The sequence below is a fragment of the Microcaecilia unicolor genome, chromosome 1 (assembly GCF_901765095.1).
Source record: "Microcaecilia unicolor chromosome 1, aMicUni1.1, whole genome shotgun sequence".
NCBI classification, from domain to species: domain Eukaryota; kingdom Metazoa; phylum Chordata; class Amphibia; order Gymnophiona; family Siphonopidae; genus Microcaecilia; species Microcaecilia unicolor.
Window position 1 is genome coordinate 314,913,636 of NC_044031.1, and position 27,776 is coordinate 314,941,411.

The following is a 27,776-nucleotide window of genomic DNA, read 5'->3' on the forward strand; positions in this document are numbered from 1 at the left end:
TCCCCCTTCCTGCTGTGTTGCTGCCAGCACTGGCCTCTTCGCTCTACTGTGTCCCGCCTCTGAGGAAACAGGAAGTTATGTCAAGAGGCAGGTCACAGTGGGGAGAAGCTGGTGCCGGTGGCAGGGCAGCCTATGGGGAATCGTTGCCACTGCCACCTTTTGGAAAAGAAAAAAATAAGGTAGACGTGAGGAAGAGGGTTGAGGAGGGAAGGGGAGAGTGCTGCCTGAGGCCCCCGCCTCAGTTGGCCTAATGGTAGGGCTGCTACTGCCTCTTCCTACCAAGCACCACAATCATTCCTGGTCCAAAGTTACCTATGCTGTGCTCTACGGATGGGCTGACTTTTGAAATGAATGTCGTTTGTTGAGAAGAGAGTGCACTATTTGCATATAGGACCAAATTCTATAAATGATGCTGAAAAACCTACCATGCTTAGCACTAATCTATAAACCTCGCCTAAAGTTAGATGCAGTTTACCGAATATGCGTAGTGTCACTCCCTGCAACGAAAATGGAGGCGTGGCCATTTATACGAACTAAAACCTGGTGTAAATGCCCCGCATTTAATTTAGGTGCAGCTTGGGCTTATTCTATAACAGCACATGTAATTTTTAGGAACACCCTTCCCATGGCCACACCCCCTTTTGTGATCCGTGCATTAGAATTTACAGAATTTTGTGATCCGTGCATCACTTTACAGAATACGTTTAGACAGTTGCACACGTAAGTTCTAGTTAGTGCCAATGACTGCTTGTTAGCGCTGATTAGCTTGTTAAGTAATTAAGTTGCACCCGCAACTTTAGTCCCTATTTATAGAATACCGGGGATAGTGTGCACGTTTCTTAAAGAGTCACACTATACATCCCCCCCCCCCCATGAATTCTTTATATGGTGCCCAGATTTGCACGTCCAAGATGCATGCACAATTTAATTGAGTAATGAGCCCTTAGCTAACAACCAATTATTAAAGTTAATTTACACTCATTAAAATTTGCGTTCGCCTCTGGCTGCCTGTTCTTCTATTAGGAATGGTGCCTAACTCTTCTAGCATGTAATACAAAAGGGGTGTGGCCATGGGTGTGTCAGGGGTGCTCTGAAACATTGCGTGCGTAATTACATTTATAGAATATAGCGTCAGCACGCCTAAGTTGAGCACCAGAATTTATACAGGGCTACAGCAGGCATAATTCTGGCACCCAAAGTTTGTTGCGGCAATCGGCGCTAAGTGCAAATTCTATTTATTTATTTATTTGTTACATTTGTATCCCATATTTTCCCACCTATTTGCAGGCTCAATGTGGCTTACATAGTACCTACCATAAGGCGATCGCCAAAACCGGTATGAACAAATACAGAGTGATGTTGTGGAAGAATAAAGATCATGTGTTACATACACAGTAGGGAATCGTAAGGAGGAAGAGTTAAAATTATGTCCAGTACAAGCTTTGGATCCGTTGTGTTGCAGAGTTCAGAGGCATTTAAGTTGGGTCGATAGGATATGCCTTTTTGAACAGGTACGTTTTTAGTGAGTTCTGGAAGTTTAGATGGTCAAACGTTGTTTTCACTGCGTTTGGTAATGCGTTCCAGAGTTGTGTGCCTATATAGGAAAAGTTGGATGCATAAGTTGATTTATATTTGAGTCCTTTGTAGCTTGGGTAGTGGAGATTTAGGTATGTTTGTGCTGATCCTGTTGTGTTTCTGGTTGGTAGGTCTATGAGGTCTGACATGTATCCCGGGACTTCGCCGTAGATAATTTTGTGAACCAGGGTGCAGATTTTGAACGCGATATGTTCTTTGATTGGGAGCCAGTGCAGTTTTTCTCAGAGGGGTTTGGTGCTTTCGAATCGTGTTTTCCCAAATATAAGCCTGGCTGCCGTGTTTTGAGCAGTTTGAAGTTTCTTTATGATTTGTTCTTTGCATCCCGCATAGATTGATGTATGTACCTTACAGAATCTTGTACATTACACACGCTCTTGCCACCCTAATGTGCCAGCAGTTACACCATGTCTGACAGGTGTAACTGATGGCACGTGTCATTATTCCCACGCCAAAAGAGGCTTGTGCTGGTATTCTGTGATGGAATCTTGGTGCCATAGCCCCTTGCTAGAATTGGCACTCAGCCTGCGCCAGTGGAATGCCCAAATTGTATGCAGTTGTATAGAATTATCCCCATAGCACAGCTGTTTACGAAAAGTGCACATTATATGCAAATAATTTGCACTATTAACAACATTCATTTCAAAACAAATTTTAAAAAGGAAAAAAAAACTAAACTAAAATCTTCTGGCTGCCCATCCCTACCCTGCTGTGCACCTAGGCATATTCAATCATTTACAATTAGACTAGCACTCACATATAGAATACTTCATCCATCAACCCTGGCAGAGCTGCCACTTTACCTTAGTTCTAGAAAGGAAACTTTTTGGCCACTCCTGGCATTGAACTTACATCCCCAAAGCTCCCACCTATTTGCAGTCCCTGATTCTACCCATTGAAACCAATGCTGCAGGTCGCATAGTCAGTGCCTCAGGATAGGGTTGTCAAAAATCCAAGACTGGAGCCCACTTTTTCTCCTGGAACTGAGTAACTTGCAGTTTTGCATTTATGCACTACATAATCCCTCCGTCTTCACTCCCAGCCCTGGAGGGATGCCAACAGGTCAGGTTTTCAGGATATCCCCCATGAATGTGTAAAAGACAGATTTCATACAGTTGAGGTAGTAGGCATGCAAATCTCTTTCATGCATATTCATTAGGGATACCCTGAAAATCTGACCCCTCTAATATATCTTAGAGTCACCCACTCAGACTGAGTTACACATCACCCAATCACACCTCCTAGACTAACCCCCATGAACTCCTCCGCTCCGTTCCCCTGATGCACATACATAGGTGAGGAAAGGGGAGGGGGGAGAAGTTTAACTGTCCACTCCCAGGAGGACACAGTCAGGCTGACGTGTTCAGGTGGTATCTTTAGCAAAGGATGTTTTTGCAAACTTGAAGAATGAAGAACACCTAAGAGCACCCCACCTTTCCATCAAGACAAAAAGACACTTGTTGAAAATAAAGGCGTTTATCTCTTCCTTCCCGAGTACCTCCCATCTGCAGTTCTCTCGCTTTCTGCCCCCTTTGCTTCTAATGCTGTCATCACTACTAAACGTTTATGTTGCAGAGCCGTGCAGATAAGTATAAGCAGTTTCTCTCTCTCTCTCATTCTCCTCCCCTCCCAGTCGTACCCAGAGGGGCGTGTAGCTAACGTTGGCCGGACTCTTTCTCCGCCTTTGATACACAGCCAGCAGCTCAGGTTCGGCCCGTGCCAGCCCCCTCGGCTCCCACTTTAATAAGCCCCGGGCTCTCCCTGCCTTAGCTCCTCCCCCTACCTTAGCGCTCCCTCCCCTGCACCGAAGCCGTATAAAAAGAGGCGAAGCGCAATTAAGAATCAATCAGTCTAATCTTGAAAGTAGGAGCCAGCGCCCCCCGGGCAGCCCGCCAGCCCCTCTCGCACCTGTCTTCAGAAGGGGGCCAAGACACGGCACAGAACTGAGGCGACAAGGGGCATCGGGGCACTGCGGGATCGCTGGCTGGCATTAGAGGAATTATTTGGTCGTGGCACAGGGTGGATATATATATCTTCAGTACCAGGCACCAAGACATTGCAGCTCCTGCACGGAGGCTAGGTTGAGAAATTGGGGTCACTTTCATGTATATTTTGTGTTTTCCCTGGTACATCGCCTGCCTGCCCGAGTACCCTGGACGGTGGATTCTCTTTCCAGGGGCAGCCACGTTTTATCAGAAGGGGGACTAGCAGAAGTTTCTATGAGGCGATAAGCCTTGGACCTGTTGTACAGCAGAAAAAAATTCTCCCTGAGCAGGAGGAGAGCGTTGCGTGTGCCTCTGACAACTTGAAATTTATTGGTTGCATAAAATTTTCAGATGAGCTGTGCGTTTCTTTAGCCAGGCTATTTTTAAATGCACCAGAAACTTGGGGATCTGAGGCAGTATGAATTTTGGGTTGCTTTTCCTCTCACTGCGGTGGTACCTGCTCCTAGTTGCTGCAGAGGTGAGTTTTTGCTTTTTGTCGTTGCTTCCTCCCCCCCCCCCCCCCCCCCCCCTTCGCTCGTCTTCCCAGATAAACTTGAACTTTAAACTTAGAAACCTGAACGTAGCCTCCCTGCCTCTTATCTGGCGTTGCTTTGGAGCCAAGTACAAGGCTTGGATTTCAGCTGTGACACTTTCCTTCTATTCAGCGCTGGAAGCGATCTTGAATTGGTTTAATTTTGCACGGGGGGGGGGGGAGGGGGTAGAGTGGCTGCAGGACCCCCCCTCTCCCCCGTTTTGCAGTGGGTTCAGGTCGCTAGCTCCCGGCAAGCAGTATTTTTGCAAACAGAAGTTTGAGCTGCCTGGGACATAAATTGGGCAGGGCTTGATTTACCAGCTGTTTATGCTCAACCTGTTGTTGCGAAATTGGTTAACATTTTTAAAACAAACTTTTCTTAGATCAGATATAATTTGCCCTGGCGCAGAAATGTAAAAGGGATTGACACAATATGCTTTCAATGCGTGCATGCTCTTTATTACACACACAGGCATAATTGTATATGTATATATAAAAGCCTATGCTATACATCCTTTATACACTGACATATAATATTTCTGTTATCATATACAAGCCTTCACCTGAACTGGCATTCAGTTAACTTGCAGGAGGCTTTAAGCCCTTTTCTGGACCTGGAATATACAGCTGTAGCTTCCCAGCTGACCAATCAGTGGTGATCAATGTCACAAAGGTGGATCATTAGAGCATTGTTGCCTTTGTGACGTCACAAAGGCATTCCGATAGTCACCGTCCAATCAAAACAGCCTGGCACAGTCAGAGTAATAGTTGACTTCTTGTATATAGAAAACTTCATCCCTATATGGCAAGGGATAATAAATTACAAAATTGTATGGTGGTATCCTTTTTTTTTTTTTCATTAGGCTAGCTTAATACAGGATTGACTATTGCTACCTGTTTTATGCAAGGAGAAGTTTTCTATAAGTAATTCATGCCTGAGCACAAACCACAGATTTTTGAAAATGTAGGCGTGTGAATTTGCGCATGCTGAGCAGATGCGTGGTCAAATCAATTAGTTATGAGGCCTTGACAATCAATTGGACTTAATTGGCACCAATTTGGATTGGCACGTGCATCTGCCCTAAACGTTATTTTGCATGTGACTGAAAAGGGGCATGGCCATGGGAGAAGCTTGAGCAGAGCGGGGAGGAGGGGACGACGACGACATTCCTAGAAGTTAGGTGTGATGTTATCGAATACTATGATTTGCATGCTCAACTTTCGAAACTTGGGCACCAGCATTTACACCGTGCGCAAATGTTAGTGGCTAAAGTTAAGCGCGGGAATCACCTCTATAAGTGTTATTCTGTAAAGGGCGTTCATCCTGCAGCGTGCTTTATGGACTATGCATAGTGCTGATTTTTCAGTGCCCTTTACATTCCCTTCAAAGAGTAAATCCAGCATCTAATAGTCATAAAGCATGACATGCATGTTGGACATACACATATATGTATCATGTCTGCACGTTCACCTTTTATTAGGATTGCTGTTCACCCGCACACTGTTTCTTGGTGCAGGTAAGGCACAGCCCTGGGACAAGCAGAGACAGTCACTGGATTAGTCAGAATGCAGTATGTTATGTGTTGCTCCAGGGCAAGGTAATAAAAATGCCTGAGGCAAGCAGGTCGGATCAGTTCTGCTCTCCGGGAGGCACAGGTAACTGGCAGCAGGGAAGACTGCCAGCATTTTGGAGGGAGGGGAGGGGGAGGAGGAGAGAGTCGGAGACAGAGCTAAATGTAGGGAAAGGGAAACGAGAACAGGGCATGGAGAAGGGCACCTGAAAGGGCGAGAGTTAAAAATCGAGGTTTGCCTTGGCAGGCTAAGAAAATGAGGGGGTGTGAAGGAGTGCAGGTTGCTCTCCACTGTGATTCTGTGGAAAGAATTGCTCTTTTGTTCTTTGTGATCTTGGGACATGATTTGAAGTTTTCCCCGCAGTCCTCAGTGACAGGGGCAGGAGATGTGCCAGTATGTCTCCCAGGAGCTGAGTGACCTGCACACAGGCACAGGTTTCTTCCTTTTCCTATTTCTTCCTCTGTCTGCATCTTCCCTCTCATTCTTTTTTGTCACCCTCATGCTTCATCCTCTGCCCCGTCTCACACACACTCTTTCTCCCTGGCATGTTCAGATCGCCTAACCTGGTCCTCTCCGCTGCTTTCACATCATTCCCTTGGCTGTCGATGACCAGCGCTTACTCTCTCTGTTCTGTTTTTCTTCCCCTTGCCCCGCCGTACCTGGTGCGCACAAGGCCTGTTTGTTTTGATCCCATCCTTAGTTGTGTTTTGGCAGCAACTCCTGGACTGGATTCCCCTTTCTCCTTTTTTGATTGCTACAGAGGTTGCCATCTGTTTCCAAGAATGTAGTCTAAGCTGGCCTGGCTCCTCTCCAGACTGCTCCAGGTGCCCGAATCCTGGAGAACAGACATATCCGCATTCTGATGGAAGTGCAGGAAGGTCAGAGAGAGAGAGAGAGGAGGAGGCCTAGGATGGACAGAAGGGTAAAATATACCCCCCCCCCCTTACAGAATATAGACCCGCATACCATGCACCAGTTTCTGCTGAAACTGCCCTACTCCACAGAATGTGCTGCTAACACTTCAGTGATTCCTCAGTGCCAGCTAAAACCACTGTGGCCACCTTCCATTGTGGACTCTACGAGATAGTCTGTGCCAGGCTCCGTACCTGTGGGGTTTTTGCTGTGTGCCACATAGAATACAATTACCTCCTTTCTCTTATAAACTTGCAGTGTACATCCCTAGCACTTCATCAGTAGTAAGAATGATAATTCAGACTGACAGCTTATAAATTACCTGGCAAACCTGGACATGTACACACGGAGACACACCTACAAGGGCACGCCGATAATTCTAGAGAGCCATATACGACACACGTGGGCCGAAGGATGTTACCCTAACGTGCAATTTGTATGCTAGGTTTTTTCAGTGCACCTAATACACATTATTAAATGGATGGAAAGAGAACATTTACAGCATGACCCAATGGCGTATTTCCCCTTCCTCCGTTTGCAAAATTGTGCAGTTCTGGGTGGGGCAATTGATGAGAAGACACATGATAAGAAAAAGTGTGTCTTAAGGGTGGCAACAGGGCTGTCAGGCTGCATGGGTGGGTGTGTTGGGGAGGGACTGGATGAGAGGTGTGTGTGAGTGATATTGAGTATATATTTTTGTGTATCATGAGAGTAGGGGTGAGTATTTATGAGGGGGTGTGTGAGAGAGAGGGACAGGGAGTGGGGGTGAGGAATGTGGATGTGAAGGGAGGGGTAAAGGTTATGGTAAGTGGTGTGTATATATCTGTCATTCTGAGGGGTGGGTTGTGTATATCTGGGGGTGGGGAGAAGGTGGAATTGGCATGCATGTGAAGAAGGATTGTATAAGAGAAGGTTGGGGATGGGACGGAGTGGGAATGAGGTTTGTGTGTATGGGGGAGAGGAGGTAGGAGTAGGGTACAGGCCACTCCACCTTGCTCTTCTCATCCTCCCCATTCCCTTCTTCCCCATCCCCCTCCCATTTTCCCTCTTCTCCTTCTTTTTAATCATGTCCCTGCGTCCCTCCCTGTACCTGTTTCTAATCTTCCCCCCCCCCCCCCCCCCCTGGATGGTGTCTTTCATTATTGTGGCAAACTGATCCCAACATTGCCATTTTCCTAGGGTTAACATTCGTCCGGATTTCCCCGACATGACCTCTTTTTGAGGGCGCCATGGGGAGTCGGGCGGATTTCCTCATTTGTTGGCTTTGTCCAGGTTTCTCCTCCTCCTGACTCGACTCCTCCCGTCGTCCGACGCCGACGTGCAGCGTCCATGTGTGTGCGCTAGCCAGCCAGGCCCGCCCGCCCCAGTCAGCTGATTACAATGATCCGCCCTCCGTCCGTCCTCCTGCACGAGCACACAGGCAGGTACGCAGTGCAGCGCTTCAGTTCTAGTGCCTGCTGCCTGCACAGCCGCCGCCATATTGACAACGACGAGGTAAATTTTTTTTTTTAATCCTGATTCCGACTCGTCTCTCCTCCAAGGGCGGCCTCCCTGTCTGGGTCCGGGGTCGGAGCCACTTTCTTTCGGATGGTACTGGTCTGGAGCTGGTAGGTAACTTGGTAGGCTGCCATGTGCAACATACGGATGTACACCGATGGAAGTATAAATAACGGAATAACTTTTCATAGGTAGAGTAGGAATTTGTTATAAATCATAAACGGTGTGTTATTTGGTGGGGCTGGTTATAGGGACACCTTAGCATGTGTTATATTCATGCACTGCAGAGATTTTTGTTTCTCCTGGTAAAGGACCACTAAACAGACATCATGTTATAAAAATCAGGTGCTCAACATTCAGAGTTTCTTTCTAATTATTTATTTACATATTTATGGCAGTTATATCCCACATTAAACAAGAATTAGGGTTAGTTTTTTTTTTTGTTGTGCCTAGATCTAATGCAAACTCATAGTAAAGCATCACAAATACATGCATTTGTGATTATATACTTATTAAAACTTGATAAAGTCTCCTGTCCTAATAACAGCATCAAAGCGGGGTTCAAAATGAAAATTTCCTTACATCGACAGTTTTAAAAACACTCAATACATTTTTATATGGACAGCAAAGGCCGTACTGGAGATTTGTATACTAATCTAGGTGGGAGAAGGAAGTGGGGGAGAAGTAGAAGAAAACTGGGGGGTGGTGGGGGGGGGAGAGAGCTGGCAAAAAGGTGGATGGTGAATGTATGCTAATACGATTGAAGCGGCAGCTTCGCGAGACTTCCATTGAAGTCTTGCATAGGGGGCGGGGCAAGGGGTGGGGCATGGGCGGGACAGGGGCAGATAAGAGGTGTGTCAGGAGGTGGGGCATGTGTCCTTTTTTTTTTTTTTTTTTTTTTAGGGCAAATATGGTAACCCTACATTGTCCAGTCCCTGCCAGCAGATGCTGCTTTGCCTTTTGGCTCTGGTGGCTTTCTGGTTTTTCTTGTGCCGGTGAGGATTAAATTCCCGCTGGTAGATCCTGCAGCGGCTCTTCCTGTCATGCAGTTGCAAACAAACCTATGCTTAGAGATGGAATAGACAAATTAACCCTCTCCAACAGGCACTTTCTTGAGGAAAACATGCTTAGACAGACAGCTTCCAAAGCACCATTGATTTCTGTTCCTGCCTGCCTGAGTCCACACTTTGCATGTGACATAATCCTGCATTTTTGAGGATGCTGTGTTAGGAAATAAATGTAAAACTCACAACCAGATCAGATTCACTCAAATAATCCAGGATAATCCCAACTAAACAGTGAATCCCAGTATAAACATTTCCAACTTTTCTTTATACAAAAAAAGAGGGAGGAAAAAAACCTCATAGAAACTGTGGCAAAATTCACTCTTTTTGGTGATACCCTCTGCACACAGTTAAAAAAAAAAAAAAAAAAAAGTAATCATCAGTCAAAAACCTCCACTTCAAAAATCCTTTATAAGTGTGAACAAAAATTCAAATAAACACAAATCATTAAAGAGTGCAATAACATTTCTTCCATACAGTTGTGTCATAGAGGCTAATGTCACTTACCTTGTTTTTCTTTTGTCCTGCTTAAATTGAGGGACCATCTACCAGAACAAGATATTCTTTACAAGATAAGTGACTCAGCCTCTATGACACAACTGCATGGGAGAAGTGTTAATAATTTAAGTTAATTGCACTCTTCAATGATTTTTGTTTACTTGAATTTTTGTTCACACTTAAAGGATTTTTGAACTGGAGATTTTTTGACTGATTACTTTATTTTTTTAAACTGTGTGCAGATTGTATCGCCAAAAAGAGTGAATTATGCCACAGTTTCTATGAGGTCTTTTTCCCCCTCTTTTTTTGTATAAAGAAAAGTTGGAAATGTTTATTCTGTGATTCACTGTTTGGTTGTTAGGAAATAAGCCATGTGCTTGAGAACCCCCCCCCCCCCCCCTCCACAAACTGTCAGTGAATGAAGGGGCACAACATGACCTGAGTGTCTAGATTGTGGGATGGAGTGATCAGTTTGGGTTCAAGTAATGCCATGACACCATTAATCCTATGTTGTGCACATGACATGATCTTGGTTAAGGCAGTGGGGAAATGGCACAGTGCCACTGAGCCTTTTGATTGGGTAAGGGAAGCAATCTAATTGGCTGGTGATGCACTGTTCCCTCTAAGCTGAGTGGGTGTCCTCCAATTGCATTGATACCAGTAGGGGGTGGTGCTTCAGTGTTGTGTTTTCAATCTCCTGGAGTCCTGCAGAACTTTTGAACTATTGAAAATGTGATGGTGAAACAGCACCCCCCACTGGCAGGACTGTAAATGGAGGACTCCTGCTCAGCTTAGAGGGAACAGCACTGGTGAGGGAGAATGGCGTGGTCTTACTGGAAAACTGAACGGAAGAATGTTGTTGTTATTGAAGAAAAGTACCGGTTTCCAGTAAAGCGAGAGCACCTCTTTCCAGACACTACTGGATGAGGGTTTTTGAGACGTGAGCACACAGCAGTGCTACTTTTTTTTTTTTTTTTTAAGAAAAAAAGGTGCCAGTACTCATTATGGGAGGGGTCACCACATATGGCTCCACCCCCTGATAGCCACACCTGCATTAGCCACACCCCTTATACCAGCCATGGTGCATATAAACAGACATCGTTGAAAACATTATACTAGTATAGGAGAAAAAAATAACGTGATTTTTTTCATTATAAATAATTTCTGTAAGCTGTTACAGCTCTGGTATACCCAGTGCAAAATAAGACAGCAGATGTAAATTCTCAAATTGGACATATTCCAAACACTAAAATGAATTTTTCTACCTTTGTTGTCTGGTGACTTTGTTTTTCTATCCATATTGGTCCTAGTCTCTGATTCTGCTGCTCTCTATCTGTTCTCTTAACACTGTTTCCAGGGCTTCCTTTCCATTTATTTCTTTACTTTCCTCCTTTCCTCTTCATTCCTTGCCCTACATCCATAAGTAAAAGCTGGATCCTCCTCTGTGGAATTGACTGGAGGAGGTATAACGTGGATCCAGCTTTTGTCTATTTTCTCCACCCATGTGCAGTTTTTCTCCTCTTCCCTTTCCCTCATCTCCAGCCATGTGCATCTTCTTCCTTTTTCTTTCCTCCCCTCCATCCATGTCCAGCATGAATTCTCTCTCCCCTGCCCTCGCCTCTCATCCATGTCCAGCGATCCTCCTCCCAGCCCATCCTCCTTCTCCATTGCCTTCCTGCCTGCCAGCGAAGCGATAAAGAGGCTGCCGAGTCCATAAAAAACCAGTAAGTAGGGGAGTGAGAGGAAGGGTGCAGGACTCGCTGGGGGAAAAAAAGTGTTGGTACGCAGTACCAGTGCGTACCGGCACAAAAAAAGCCCTGGCACACAGTGATGCATTTTCAGTAGCAGAAGAGATGATGATGAAGGCTTCCGGACTTCTTTATTTAAGGATTTCCATTCTTCACTTCCCCTTATTTTAGGCAGCTGGTTGTAAAATCTTTAAAAAAAAATTTGGTCTGCTTCATCTGAAAATCCCCTGCACTTCAAGACAACGGTAGTGAAACTCAGTGCTGCACTGTTCGGATCTTTTCTTGTTGGGGCATTGGGTGAGATGAGGTGACTGGATCTCAGCAGGGCCTTTAGACAGCAAATATCTTGGAGCCATGTCCTGCCAAAATATGTTTAGCAGTAATGTTGTTCACATGTCCTTCTCCAAAAATCATGAGGATAAATACTTCATTTATCCAGAGAGGCAGAAACGTCTTTATGTCCAGTGTTGTAGTGATTTAAAGTTGCCTCGTGATTACTAGGGCTGTGCATGAGATCAAGCATTTTCAGTGTAATTTCAGTTTGGACTTTTTTCTCCATTTTGGGCAGTTTTTCCCAGTTGGCTTCATTTTTTTTTTTTTTAATAAAGCGTAATCTGAAGGTTAATGTGTGTTAAATTAGCATGCATTAACTGCCCCTAGTGATAATACAACATAGAGGAGCATATGCAAAGAACCAAGAGGAACACAGGCTCTTTGGGGTCCTTTTACTAAGCTGCAGTAAAAAGTGACTTTAGCATGCTGCTGTACAGGCAAGAACATAAGCATTGCCATACTGTGACAGATTGAAAGTCCATCAAGCCCAGTATCCTGTTTCCAATAGTGGCCAATGGAGGTTACAAGTACCTGGCAAAATCTGAAAACAGTAAAACAGATTTTATGCTGCTTATCCTAGAAATAAGCAGTGGGTTTTCCCCAAATCCATCTTAATAATGGCTTATGGACTTTTATAGGAAAGTATCCAAACCTTTTTCAAACCCTGCTAAGCTAACTGCTTTTACTACATTCTCTGGCAATAAATTCCAGAGTTTAATTACACGTTGAGCAAAGAAATATTTTCTCTAGTTTTTGTAGCTTTATTGTGTGCCCCCTAATCCTAGTATTTTTTGGAAAGAGTAAACAAGCGATTCACGTCTACCTGTTCCACTCCACTCAGTATTTTATAGACCTCTATCAAATCTCTCCTCAGCCGTCTCTTCTGCAAGCTGAAGAGCTCTAGCCACTGTAGCCTTTCCTCATAGGGAAGTCGTCCCGTCCCCTTTATCATTTTTGTTGCCCTTGTCTCAGTGGTGTAGCCACAGGTGGGCCTGGGAGGGCCATGGCCCACCCACTTAGGTCTCAGGCCCACCCAACAGTAGCACACGTTTAGTGGTAGCTATGGGATCCCAAACTCGGCCAACTGAAGACTTCCTCCAGATTGTAACGAAAACGCTACTCTCCATGATACCGGCACCTGCATATGTTCAGTTTTCAGCGCATGCCTGCTGCAGACTGCCAAGGGAAAGAAGCATTTTCCCACCAGCTGAGATATTTTTTGGGGGGGGGGGGGGGGGGGGTGGGGGGGAGGAGAACAATTGGTGCCCACCCAAAATTTGTTGTCTGGCTACGCCCCTGCCTTGTCTGTACCTTTTCTAATTTTGCTATATATTTTTTAGATGCTGTGACCAGAATTGGGATGACCATTCTTTCCATGGCTGTAAAATTCACAATTTTCTATGTATTTCATTAATAGTCATGCACTAATATTGCCATTACTGCATGGCCATTTTAAAAAATTACAATGAGAGCACTTGGCATCACCTTTTTTGTAGCAGTAAGGGCTCTGTGTTATCTGTGCACTGACCAGTTAGCATGTGGTAATATAGATGAGCTAAACACACACACACACACACATGAATGTCCACTTTCCACCCCTGACACGTCCCCTCAAAAAATTCAAAAAAATATTTAGTACGTGGTTAGCTTGTTTAGATGGCAAAACTAACAAACGCTGTAACGCATCCCATGTTAGGCCATTTTCTGGGCTAGTTTCAAACATTCGTTTTAATAGTGAATATTTAGTGTGCACTTCATTGATTTAACGTGAACTAACTGATGAATTAAGACATGCTAAGTCAGATAGTGTGCCTTGAATCAGTTTAGCACACACTTTTAGGGGTCCTTTTACTAAGGTCCGCTCTAATGATTACCGTGTGCTAAATGGTAAGACACCCATTGTATTCCTATGGGCGTCTTATGTTTATGTTTATTAGATATTTGGTAACTCGCCAAAATTTCAAAAGGATTGGGTCTAGGCGGTTTACAATATAAAATCACACAAAGCATATGAAAAGAACGCCAGTCTCAAGAGAGGACTGAAAAGGCAATCAAACAACATAAAATAAAATCAAAACATAAAATCAAAACAATAACCATTAGTTCTTATTCCACATGGCTGGTGAAAAGCAAGTCAGCTGGGTTTATTAAGGTTCATTAGCGCATCATTAACACTTTTTAAAGGTGCACTAACAGGTGAACAGTCCTAGCAGGTAAACAGTACTGTTCTCATCTAGATGCAGTGTCACAGAGGCTGTTTGATCTCTGCCTTTACTTTCACTTTTCCTCAGCTAAGGATCCTCCAGTTTTCTTGAATCATGTTACTCTTTTTGCCTCCGCCTCCTGCCCATAAAAGGCTGTTTTATGTATTCCATGCATAAATATTTTCTGATCTTACCCTGGAGCCTACCCTCTCACAGCTTCATATCACGACCTCTTGTTCTAAAATTTCCTTTCTTTCATTTTTTTACAAGTTTTAATAAGTTCCAAAAGACTTACAAGAACATATCATGTATATACAAAAAAAAAAAAGCATAAGCAAGAATAAATAAAAAAAACATTGTAACGTAGCATTCTTCAGTATCAAGCCCACATCAAGAGAGAGGGGAAAATATCAAAGAAATAACTACATACGTCCTAAGCCTTGAGTGAATTCCTTCAAAAAGGTGGTAAATAAAGCCTAATAAATAAGGCCCTAACTTACATACCTCAACCAGGCCACTAAACAAATCACCAGCCTTCCTTCCTTTTCAAGCCAAAATCTCTCTTAAGTGAAAGGGATCTGTCAACACATAATTACTATTTTGGAATTAAAGCACTTCGATTTTATGGGAACTTTAAATAAAAAGTAGCATCCCATGCAAGCTTCCTAAATTTTAATTACACAACAGATTTCCTTCTCAATTCGGGGAAACTGCAGTTTTTGTCCACCGAATACAAATTCCTTTTTCTTAAAATAAGCATCGTTTTGTCATTCAGCAAAGAAAGTCACATAGAACTTCCTGTCTGCGGAAAAAGGTTTGCTTCTTGAGGGGTCCTTTTACAAAGGCGTGCTGAAAAATGACTTAGGATTTTGGGTGTACGCCGATCCATTTTTTTAGCGCGCCTGTAAAAAAGGCCTCTCTTTTTTTTTTGCCGAAAATGGACGTGTGGCAAAATGAAAATTACTTCGTCCATTTTGGGTCTGAGACCTTACTGCCAGCCATTGACCTAGTGATAAAGACTCACACGGTAACCAGGCAGTAATGAGCTACGCGTGCCAAATGTCACTTGGCGCGTGTCCATTATCCGAGCCCGAAAATAAAAAATATTTTTCAGATGCGTATATCGGATGCGCGCCAAAAATAAAATTACTGCAAGAGCCATGCGGTAGTTGGGCGGTAACTCCATTTTGGCGCACGTTGGGTGTTCGTAGACACTTACGCAGCTTAGTAAAAGGGCCCTTGAGGTATTTGAATATGTCATTCATATCTCCTGTCTCTCCTCTTCTAGGGTACACATAGTTAGGTCGTAGCATCTCATTCTTAACTTTATGCCCCTGATTCTTTAAAGGTCACCTAAATGTGGATGTGATCCTGAGATGTGTGCACAGCTTAATTAGTTAAGCCAATTGCAGTGAATAATTGGATGGTAACCATCAATTACTGATGTTAATTGGCTATTCCCATAGTGTGCACCCAAAAGGGGGTGTGGCCATGGGAGGAGCATGGGCAGGTCAGGGGCATTCCGAGACTTTGCACTCCATTTATATGCCAAAATGCTATGAGTTGGGTACCAGCATTTACACTGTGCTCCACAGAATCAGAAGACCGGACAAACTTTGTTCCCATTGGAGCTCCTTATGTGCATATCGTGGAGTCCCAGCAGTTTTTGAATAGGTTTAATTCAATTACACATCAGATATTGACTCCTGAAGTAGGCATCAATTTACCGAAACACGGTTCCATGTGGAGTCTGACAGAGTCTGATTGTATTTGATTGACCTTGGACAATATGATTATTATTGATCCCGTTATAACTAATGCTTTATCTCATTTGTTACATATATTCTTCTGTAATTATTAATTGTATCTTCACTCTGTTATGGCAATAATCAGAGCGGAATATTGTAAGCCACATTGAGCCTGCAAATAGGTGGGAAAATGTGGGATACAAATGCTACAAATAAATATTTAATTTATATTGACCTCTGGGTTTGGTCCTTTTGTGGCTGACCATTGTTCCTTCCCTACTCTGTCCTCTTTGCTTTTGCATACGTAGGCAATTTGCCTTCCTGGTGTTCTTGCATCAGCATTTGTGCCAGGTTTCAGCTAGCGTCCAAATTTTGGGGCAGGAATTTGCACTTAGCCCTGAATACCCGTTATAGTATAATGCTTAGTGAGGATTTTTTTCCATGCTGATTCTTGAGCACCATCTACTGAATCTGGTCCTATACAGGTGTGTAGTAGAGATGTGGGAGCCATAAGATTATGTTTCACAAGGACGAACTGACCATTCGGGCAATCGGGCAGTGTCTGAGGGCCCAAAAAGCTCTAGGGGGCCCAGAGGCTCATCTCAGTTGCTTGCAGCCACTGCCACACACTACAGCCCCCCTTAGACCCTGATGGTCTAGTGGCCACTGCCACTGTTCTCCCAGCACCACCATGTTTTAAAAATGGCTGCTAAGACTCTCTGCGGCAGTCTCGCAAGACTATCGAGACCCACAAGACTACCATGGGAAGTCTTGGCAGCCATTTTGAAAAGATGGCACCAGGCAGAGTAGTGGCAGCAGGTGGGCAGGAAAGATTGGGGGTTCTTTTCTGCCCCCAAAGAAGCCACTAGACCACCAGGGCTCATCAAGGTAGGGGATGGCAGTAGTGTGTGTGTGTGTGGGGGGAGGGGGGACCCAGAGTACTCTCAGTCCACCCCTGATGTTTCATGTAATTTCCTGTGTCATTTCTAGGAATGTGTATTTGATTCATTGGCCATTTTGTCATCACGGGAGCAAAGTGATTTGAGTGTGTAATCTTTCAAAAGAGCACACACAATTTTTGGCAAACGAAAAAACATGAACTGTTTGGGGGGGGGGTGGGTTCTGCCCATTTTCATTTGGTGATGACATAGGGGTATGTCATTGTCATGTCCCACGTCATTGCAAATGACAGCCCATCCCTAGTAAATAGAGAGATTTGGCTTCTGGCTGGCCTACCGCCTCTTTGGAGAGGGGAGCTGTGTACTTATGTGGTCAAAGTGGACTAGCCTTGATGGGTGCCACCAAATTCTGCAGAAAATAAGTAACGTGAGGGTGACCAAGATACAGTGCTTCATAGCATCCCTTTGGTTATACAACAGAGTACAAGTCAAAATCCTGACTGTTACCTATAAACACTATAGGTATTCTGGATTACCTATAATCCCATGTCCTTCCTTATACCTCTTCCCATATTCCCCTCTTTGGATCAGTACTTCTCAACCCAGTCCTCAGGACGTACCCAGCCAGTCAGGTTTTCAGGATACCTACATGAATATGCATGAGATAAATTAGCATGCATTGCCTCCTTGGTATGCAAATCTATCACACACACATTCATTGTGCATATCCCGAAAACCTGACTGGCTGGGTGTGTACTGAGGACTGGGTTGAGAAGTACTGCTTTAGATGACCAACAACTCGTACTCCCAGACCATTCTCAAGCCAAATGGAAATCAACTAGTCATTCAGCTATTTATCATTTACATTTGTTGCCTATTGAAGCTAGAATCTATTTCAAATTACTCTGTTTTCTCTTTAAACTCCTACATGGCTTGGCACCAGACTATCTATATCCACACTTTTTATTCATTTATGCTTTGAGAATAAGATATACTGGTACTGTAGGTTATTCTTTTCCATCATCAAAAGGTAAAAAGAGATTACACCTCTTTGAATTAGGGTTAGCATTTCAAGCAGCAAGATTATGGACTATGATTTCACCTATATTCAAATCTTCAGTCCTATATTCTTTTTAGGGAAAATTTGAAAACCTTCTTGTTTCAGAACTATGTGTCTCATGTTAATCACTGATGTTGTTATTTTTTTTCTTAATTTATTGAATTTATTATTATTTTATTTTTATTTATTATTTAGATTTTGCTCACACCTTTTTCAGTAGTAGCTCAAGGTGAGTTACATTCAGGTATACTGGATATTTCTCTGTCCCAGGAGGGCTCACAATCTAAGTTTGTACCTGAGGCAATGGAGGGTTAAGTGACTTGCCCAAAATCACAAGGAGCAGCAGTCTGGATTGCAAGACCAGTGCTCTAACTAGTAGTCCACTCCACTCCATACCCATTCTTCCCAGTTAAATGAAACTGGCTTCTTTAAAATTGTAACCCGCTTAGAACTGTGAGGTAATAGTGGGATAGAAAACCGATTTACCATTCTACATTTTACTTTCTGGCACCAAGATTCTGGAACAATCTTCCTGTGTCCCTCAGACCTGCTCAGTCAACTCCTCTATTCAATACTGCCATCAATCATCATGACTGTTGAAACATGAAACATAGTTAACCTATGGCTATCGAGCTGTTCTTTCCTTTAAGCTAATGGGAGTTCTTTTCTATCTGTTTTTATATTTTTAAATGCTATGTGCACCACTTCAACTTGATCTATTTATCAAACCTCTCAATAAACCATCAAATCCCCATGTAGAACTGTGACCCTTGCTTTCTCTGCATGCCCTCTGTTTATTAGTAAAATCTCTTGACTGCACACACTCTTACTGCCTAATGAAAATGGGACATAAGAGTCGGGGTGTGGTTGTTTCACTCCTGATGTTATTGGAGGTAGAAGCAGAATCATTGTCTAGTGATGTCAGCACCAGTCTGAAGACAGACAGAACACATCCTGAGCTTTAGACTTCATTTACTACAATGACTTGTCAACAAGAGGTTGGAACACGCACACTGAGAAGATGTGAACTGTGACTCAATGAACAGTCACACAGGGCAACCCAAGGCTCTCTTTATTAGAAGGGAAAACCAGGATGCCCTGAGAGATGTGCTGATGCTCTGTGTGAGACTGTGAGCCCCCCCCCCCCCCCCCCCTTAACTGGCAGTCCTCAGGTCCAAGCCAGTTCCAGGCAGGGAGCAGATGGAAGGGTGTGGGGCTGACAAAGTGGAAAGGATGAGCAGAACTCAGCTGATGCAGGAGGAGCCAGAAGCCAGAGGATGAGCTGTGGACTTGTGATCCTCAGTAACAGGATAGGTTAGTGTTAGCATTTGATGGGGGAAATTCGGTGGGGGGGGGGGGGGGGGGAGGAGCAGAGACTGAGAAATTATACAGTACCCCCCACCCCCAAGTCTATAAATGGTACCCAAAGATAGGTGCACAATTGAGCGGATGGTTAGGTGGCATGCATAAACTAATTGACTTAATAGGCAATAACAATTAATAATCGGCTATAATTAGGATTTATCCGCTTAACTGATCTATGCCTCTTCTATAAACAGTCCGGCCGATATTCACTTTGCGGGAGGCAGCCTGGCTGAGTCCTGTGATCGGCATTGAGCCCGGATATTTAATGCTGGACCTTATCCGGTGACCTGCATTGAATATTCAGGGATTTTTTTTGGGGGGGGGGCAGCTTAAACGTAACCATTCAAATTAATATTCAGCACTGGCCGGTTAAATTTATAGCGGCCAAAGAGAGGACTGGTATTTAGGCTGTTCTATTTGGCTGCTAAACCTAGCCGGCGAAGTGCTGGATATCCATGGCTAACCAGTTATGTCGCATGATAAAGCCAGTTAGCCGGTATGCGTTAAGGGGGAGATTCTATATATGGCGCCTAAAAAAAAAATCTGCGCTGAAATCAGTGCTGACTAAGCGTATTCTATAATTGGTGCCTAGATTTAGGTGCCGCTTATACAGTAAGCTTAGCTGATATCTCAGCACCTAAAACTACGCGCATCCGTTTACACCAACAGAAATGTGGCGTAAGTCCCAGAGTGTAGATTTACGCGCACTGGGCCATATTCTATAACTTTGCGCATAAATTTCGTAATACCCAAGAAATGTCCATTTCCCTGCTTATAACCATGCCCCTTTTTGCATGCGCACATTAGAAGTTTGACGCACTTCATTACAGAATACGCTTAGCGAGTTGTGTGCGTAAATTCTAATCAGTGCCAATTAGTGCTTGTTATTGCTTGTTCAGCGTTATCAGCGCTCATTAGCTTGTTAAGTTACTTGCATTGTTATAGAATCCGTGCCAGTTTTGGCACAAATCTGTAGGCGTGCTATATAGAATCTGGGGGTAAACGCTAATATTAAGCAGAGATAACTGGCTATCCCACACTGAATTTTAGCAATTATCTGGTTAAGTGCGATTTAATCGGCCAGGAGCTGTTCTTAGCTGGTTAAATAGCACTGAATATTGGCCGGAGTGCGTCTACTTTCTGTAACGCACATCCCCTAAAGGGGCATGGCCACGGGTGAGTCAGTGCTTGCCCAGCATGTAGGCATAGTTTTATTGAATACTTCCATTAAAGTGCACTTAAACGCCAGTAAGTAGCCGTGAGAATGCAGACTTAAGCCGGTAATTTATAATGATAGTTTTATTTTTTTTTATTTGTTACATTTGTATCCCATATTTTCCCACCTATTTGTAGGCTCAGTGTGGCTTACATAGTACCAGAGAGGCATTTGGAGACTCCAGTGTAAACAAATACAAAATGATGTTGTGGTAAGATAAAGTTCATGTGGCACGGCCACATTAGGGAATCGTACAACGGAAAGAGTTGTGTTATGTCCATTACGTATTTTAGTTTTGTTGTGTTGCAGAGATCTGGCATTTATGTTGGATCGGTGGGGTATGCCTTTTTAAACAGGTTAGTTTTTAGTTTTTTCCGGAAGTTTAGGTGGTCGTACGTAGTTTTCAAGGCTTTTGGTAATGCGTTCCACACAGTGGCGTTCCTACGGGGGCTGACACCCGGGGCGGATCGCCGATGCACCCCGCCCCCCGGGTGCAGCACCCCCCCCCCCCCGGAACAGCGCAACGCCCCCCCCCCCCCCGGGTGCACACCGCTGGGGGGAGGGGGGGTGCCGCGCGCCTGCCGGCTCTTTGTTTTCATGCTCCCTTATTTCAGAGGGAGCATGAAAACGAAGAGCCGACAGGTGCACGGCACCCCCCCCCCCCCCTTGGTACGCCACTGGTTCCACAGTTGTGTGCTTATGTATGAGAGACTGGATGCCTAAGTTGATTTGTATTTGATCTTTTGCAGCTTGGGTAGTGCAGATTTAGGTACGTTCGTGTTGATTCGGATGTGTTTCTAGTTGGTAGGTCGATTAAGTCTGTCATGTATCCCGGGGCTTCACCATAGATAATTTTGTGAACCAGAGTGCAGATTTTGAAAGCAATGCATTCTTTGATTGGGAGCCAGTGTAGTTTTTCGCGGAGGGGACTTAAAAGTCGGGGTGTGGTTGTTTCATTCCTGATGTTATTGGAGGTGCAGAACTGCCATTTATAGAATTCATGCCTGTATCCTGGTGCCATTTCCTGAATCTTCCCCTATGGGCAGGGCCGCCGAGGGGTGGGTGGGGGGCATGATTCCTGTGGGCCTGGCCTTCAAGGGGGGCCCAGTGCTGGTGTCTGTCTCTCTCCTGCTTCTGATGGGACCCAGGTGATCACCTCCCGACAGGAACAGGAGAGAGAACTGCATGCACCGGGCCCCCCTTAGAGGCTGGGGAGGAGCAGACACAGAGCTTCGGGGCCTCTGGTTTGGCTGGTGAGGGTCCCCAAGCCTCTCCAGTGCTGTTCTCCACTGCATTGCCTGTCATGACGTAAAGGGAACAGCAGCCCCAGGGCAGGCAATGCAGTGGAGAACAGCACTGGAGGAAGACTTCTGCAGGAGGGGCTTAGGCAGTGACGTAGGAAGGGGGGCGGTCCGCCCTGGGTGCATGCACTCGGGGCGGTTTGGCCCTCCCGCCCATCCCTCGCCGCTTTCCCTCGTCGGTATGTGCTCCGGAGGGGGGAGGGTGCGCAGCGGTGACCCACCCCGGGTGTCAGCTGACCTCGCTATGACACTGAGCTTAGGGACCCCTGCCAGCAAGGTATGTGGAGTTGCGGCTGGGGTCAGGGAGGTGGGGCAAAATATGCACCCTCCCCCCCCCCCCCCCAATTTTTATAGTTTGGCTACACTGCAGTCCGGGGAGGAGGGGGGGCTGGCAGCAGCCCTGCCGCAGGCCTGACTCAGTCTCTCGGCGGCCCTGCCTATGGGAAGAGAAGCAAAGCCGAACCCACGAGGAACATGAAAGCATTTGGACCCTGGCCAAGCTAGGAATTTACAGTAAAAAAAACAAAGAAAGACCCTATAGGTGTGGGACTTTACCCAATTTTACAGAGCACAGAATACAGCATATCTAGTAGAGCTGTACCAAATAGCATATTTTACTATTCATCTGAATACGATTCATGAAAAATACTATTCGGCCAAATACTAATAATGGGCATTGAGCTTGAACCTAACAAATAATAAAAGAAGCAACGTGAAATTCAGAGATCAAGTGTTTATTTCAGTAGGATTTAGCAGAGTAGAGCTCCGGATTATTTGTATTCAACTTTAAATCAAATAAAATCAGTGGCGTTCCTGGGGGGGGGGGCGGTAGGTGCGGTCCGTCCCGGGTGCACGCTGCTGGGGAGGTGCCGCACGCACCTGTTGTCCGTTGTTCCATGCTTCTTCTCTGCCCCAGAACAGGTTACTTCCTGTTCCGGGGCAGAGAAGAAGCATGGAACAATGGACTTAATGCGGGAAGGCTGGCCCGACGACGTGCAGGAAATTTTTACTAGCAGGGCAGACGCGAGGCTCTGCCTGCTACTCAGCGATTCTCAATTTTTTTTTTAAGTTAGTGGGTGCAGCAGGAGTTGGTAGGTGGGTCGGGTCAGGGGGGGGACTCAGATGGGAGAAGGGTGTTGGATGGGGGTTCTCAGTTGGGGGGAGGGGGTAAGGGGGACTCAGAAGGGTGTGGGATGGGGGTTCTCAGTTGGGGGGAAGGGGGTAAGGGGGACTCAGATGGGAGAAGGTTGCAGGGTGGGGGTTCTCAGATGGGGGGAGGGGGTAAGGGGGACTCGGATGGGAGAAGGTTGCAGGGTGGGGGTTCTCAGATGGGGGGAGGGGGTAAGGGGGACTCGGATGGGAGAAGGTTGCAGGGTGGGGGCTCTCAGATGGGGGGAGGGGTAAGGGGGACTCAGATGGGAGAAGGGTGTGGGATGGGGGTTCTCAGATGGGAGAAGGGGGCTGGAACTGGGGTTTGAGAAGGGGCCATATGGGAAATAGGGGCCATGCATGGGGCTGGTGGGAAAATGGGGCGTGCATGGGTCAGGTGGGAGAATGGTTCTGGGGCTGAAAAGGTGGGCTCTAATACAAGGCATGTGGATGAAGGGGGCTGGAACTGGGGGCTGAAAAGGAGGGATAAGGGGGCTAGTACTGGGACTGGAGGCTGAAAAGGGGCAGGGGCTGAAACTGTGGGTACTGGGGGCTGAAAAGGAGATAGGGAGAAGTGGCTGGGGCTAAAGCTTGGGGCTGGTGAGAGAAATGGGCTGGGGACTGGGATTGAAACTGGGGGCTGAAAAGGGGACAGGGTGGAGTGGCTGGGGGCTGAAACGGGGGACTGGTGGGATAGTGGGGCTGGAACTGGGGGCTGAAAAAAAGGGGCAGAGAGAGGGGCAGAGCCTGGATAGAAAGGGGAGCGAGAGGGAGGGCAGACCCGGATGGATGGGAGCAGGGCCGGTCTTAGGGCGAGGCGACCGAGGCGGCCGCATAGGGCCCCGCGCGGCGCGCCTGGGGTCGCCCCACCTGCCGCTCGATTGCTCTTCAGTAAAAAAATTGAGAAGCGCCGAGTAGCAGGCAGCGCCTCGTGTCTGCCCTGCTACAAATCTCCTGCACATCGTCGGGCCGGCCTTTCCGCATTAAGTCCCGCCCTCCTCTGAGGTAATAGGCTATTACCTCGAGGAGGGCGGGACTTAATGCGGGAAGAGCCTATTACCTCAGAGGAGGGCGGGACTTAATGCGGAAAGGCCGGCCCGACGATGTGCAGGAGATTTGTAGCAGGGCAGACACGAGGCGCTGCCTGCTACTCGGCGCTTCTCAATTTTTTTTTTAAAGTTAGTGGGTGCAGCAGAACAGAGTTCTTAGGTGGGTGGGGTCGGGGGGGGGACTCAGATGGGAGAAGGGTGTGGGATGGGGGTTCTCAGTTGGGGGGAGGGGGTAAGGGGGACTCAGATGGGAGAAGGGTGTGGGATGGGGGTTCTCAGTTGGGGGAAGGGGGTAAGGGGGACTCAGATGGGAGAAGGGTGTGGGATGGGGGTTCTCAGATGGGAGAAGGGGGCTGGAACTGGGGTTTGAGAAGGGGCCATATGGGAAATGGGGGCCATGCATGGGGCTGGTGGGAAAATGGGGCATGCATGGGTCAGGTGGGAGAATGGTTCTGGGGCTGAAAAGGGTGGTTCTAATACAAGGCATGTGGATGAAGGGGGCTGGAACTGGGGGCTGAAAAGGAGGGTAGGTGGGATAAGGGGGCTAGTACTGGGACTGGAGGCGGAAAAGGGGCAGGGGCTGAAACTGTGGGTACTGGGGGCTGAAAAGGAGATAGGGAGAAGTGGCTGGGGCTGAAGCTTGGGACTGGTGAGAGAAAAGGGCTGGGGACTGGGGTTGAAACTGGGGGCTGAAAAGGGGACAGGGAGGAGTGGTTGGGGGCTGAAGCTCGGGACTGGTGGGAGAAAAGGGCTGGGGCTGAAACGGGGGACTGGTGGGATAGTGGGGCTGGAACTGGGGGCTGAAAAAAGGGGCAGGGAGAGGGGCAGATCCTAGATGGAAGGGGGAGTGAGAGGGAGGGCAGACCCGGATGGATGGGAGAGGGAGGGCAAATGGTGGATTGAAGGGGCAGAGAGAAGGGGAAGACAGTGGATGGAAGGGATAGAAAGGGCAGACAGTGAATGGAAGGGGCAGAGATAGAGGGCAGATGTGCACGGAAGGGGCAGGGAGAGAGGGCAGACATTGGATGGCGGGGACAGCAGAGAGGGCAGACACTGGATGGCAGAGAGAGAGAGTGAAGACAGATGCTGGATGGAAGACAGTGAAAAGAAGATGAGGAAAGCAGAAACCAGAGACGACAAACTGTAAATAAAATATATATATATATTTTTTTGCTTTAGGATATTAGTATTGTAGCTGTGTTAATAAATGTTTATAATGGAACATGTAAATAAGGTAATCTTTTTATTGGACTAATTTTAATACATTTTGACAAACTTTCAGAGAACAAAGCCCCCTTCCTCAGGTCAGGATAGGATACTGTAACAGCTCTATACTGTATTGACCTGAGGACGGAGGTTTTGGCCTCTGAAAGCTAAATGTATTAGTCCAATAAAATGGTATTATTTTATTTTCTATATTTGTTTTATTTCTATTTGTTAATTTGTAAAGTGGTGATTGGTATTTTTTAGTTTTTTTTCAAATTTACATCTGTTGTCTTTATATTTTGCACAGTACTAGGGGACATTTTCTGTTTCTGTGGTGTTGTATTGTATGCAGAGTCTGGCATCTTGGGGGTTCAGTTTAATTTTTGTCTAAATAGAAAGTTTAAATATTACTACTTATTCTATAGTGGATTAGGGTGTATCTGTGTTTGTGAAAAAGACATGGTTTTCAGTTGGCATTGACTGTGCAGGATCGACAAGCCCTGGAGCTCGGGGCCTTGGAGCTCGGAGGGAGGGATGGCCGGCTCTGGAGCTAGGGTGGGGCGGAGCTAGGGTGGGGCCCCGTCAAATTGGTCTGCATAGGGCCCCGCACTTGCTAAGACCGGCCCTGGATGGGAGAGGGAGGGCAAATGGTGGATTGAAGGGATAGAAAGGGCAGACAGTGAATGGAAGGGGCAGAGATAGAGGGCAGATGTGCACGAAAGGGGCAGGGAGAGAGGGCAGACATTGGATGGCGGGGACAGCAGAGAGGGCAGACACTGGATGGCAGAGAGAGAGAGTGAAGACAGATGCTGGATGGAAGACAGTGAAAAGAAGATGAGGAAAGCAGAAACCAGAGATGACAAACTGTAAATAAAATATATATTTTTATTTTTTTGCTTTAGGATATAGTATTGTAGCTATGTTAATAAATGTTTATAATAGAACATGTAAATAAGGTAATCTTTTTATTGGACTAATTTTAATACATTTTGACAAACTTTCGGAGAACAAAGCCCCCTTCCTCAGGTCAGGATAGGATACTGTAACAGCTCTATACTGTATTGACCTGAGGACGGAGGTTTTGGCCTCTGAAAGCTAAATGTATTAGTCCAATAAAATGGTATTATTTTATTTTCTATATTTGTTTTATTTCTATTTGTTAATTTGTAAAGTGGTGATTGGTATTTTTTTAGTTTTTTTTCAAATTTACATCTGCTGTCTTTATATTTTGCACAGTACTAGGGGTCATTTTCTGTTTCTGTGGTGTTGAATTGTATGCAGAGTCTGGCATCTTGGGGGTTCAGTTTAATTTTTGTCTAAATAGAAAGTTTAAATATTACTACTTATTCTATAGTGGATTAGGGTGTATCTGTGTTTGTGAAAAAGACATGGTTTTCCGTTGGCATTGACTGTGCAGGATCGACAAGTCCTGGAGCTGGGGTCCTTGGAGCTCGGAGGGAGGGGTGGTTGGCTCTGGAGCTAGGGTGGGGGTGGAGTTAGGGTGGGGCGGGGTTAGGGTGGGCGGGGCTAGGGTGGGGCCCCGTCAAATTGGTCTGCATAGGGCCCCGCACTTGCTAAGACCGGCCCTGCCCTTGCTGGTCAGGTTTTCAGGATATCCACAATGAATACACATGAACTTGATTTGCATACATTGCCTCCATTATATGCAAATCTCTTTCATGCGTAATCATTGTGGATATCCTGAAAACCTGACTTGCAAGGGGGTACTCCAGGACCGGACTCTGGGAACACAGCCATAATGCATCAGGACTGGCCTAAAATCTCTCTCTCAAAATTGGGTAGTTTGGCAGCTCTAGAATTATTGTAGATATAAATTCAGCTCTGTGGGAGTTTAGGAAGGACTAAAAGCCAAGGCTAAGAAGCCAGAGCTTCCAAGTTACCTAATTCCAGGAAGGAGATTTTGGGCAGGTCCTGATTTTCTGATAACCTCTTCCTAATGTATTTTTGCTTTGGTTCTCAACCCAATCCATGGGGTATACTCATCCAGTCGGGTTTTCAGGATAGCCACATGCACTGGCTCTACTATATGCAAATCTGTGGCCTGCATATTCATTGTGTCTAGCCTGAAAACTACTGGCTAGGTGTGCCGTAAGGACAGGGTTCAGAACCACTGTATTATGGGACCTGCAGCACTGATTTTAAATGGGTAGACTCAGGTTTTCATATACAGAAGCACACCGGTTCAGTTCAAAAGCCGGACTGGCCTGAAATGTCTCTACTGGATCTGGGTAAATTGACAGCTATGCTGAGGAACCCCAGCTGTGCCACTAATGTGCCAGTGTTTTGATGAACAGAGGTCAGGGAATGCTTACACTTCCCCTTCCACCCTTGGTGTCACCCCTTTCACTTCTCTCCCTTACCCTTTCCTATGAGAACAAGGGAACTTCAGGAACTGTCATTGCAGCTTCCTTCTGTATTTCATTTCTGTTCTTCCTTCCTCTTGTCTTTTCAAGTGACAAGTTTCCCTGCCTCCTCCCACCCCTTGACCCTTTTCCCTCCAAGAATTGCTAGCTGTCCCTTCTCCTGGGAGTCCCTGGTTCCAGACAGTGCTCCACAGAAGCGTTGGGGCAGCAGGGAGGCTTAATGTTTTCAGAGCGAGGGGAGGGCTTGGGTTAGGAGGTGGAGGAATCTCACAGCTTCATCCTTTCCCCAGGGCAGCCCATCACAGTTCCACATCTTGAAGACATTCATCCTCCACCTTCACTCACCATGCCCTTCCCTAATCGGATGCCAATAACACTCAGTTATAAACGTGCTTAAATCAATCTGGTGTGGTAAACACGAACTCTTATAATAAATCATTCACCAGATCATAACATAGAAT

General features: G+C 45.9%; 1 protein-coding gene across 2 annotated transcripts in view; it reads left to right on the plus strand.

Annotated features, from left to right (window-relative positions):
* The first annotated feature begins 3,455 nt into the window (after window positions 1-3,455).
* Window positions 3,456-27,776, plus strand: part of PDGFB (platelet derived growth factor subunit B) — a 78,345-nt gene continuing 54,024 nt past the window's right edge. For both annotated transcript variants that reach the window (XM_030208510.1, XM_030208519.1), the window contains exon 1: window positions 3,456-4,056. In XM_030208510.1, coding sequence (XP_030064370.1) covers window positions 3,997-4,056 — 60 coding nt within the window. In that variant the 5' untranslated portion in view covers window positions 3,456-3,996. The remainder of the gene's footprint in view (window positions 4,057-27,776) is intronic.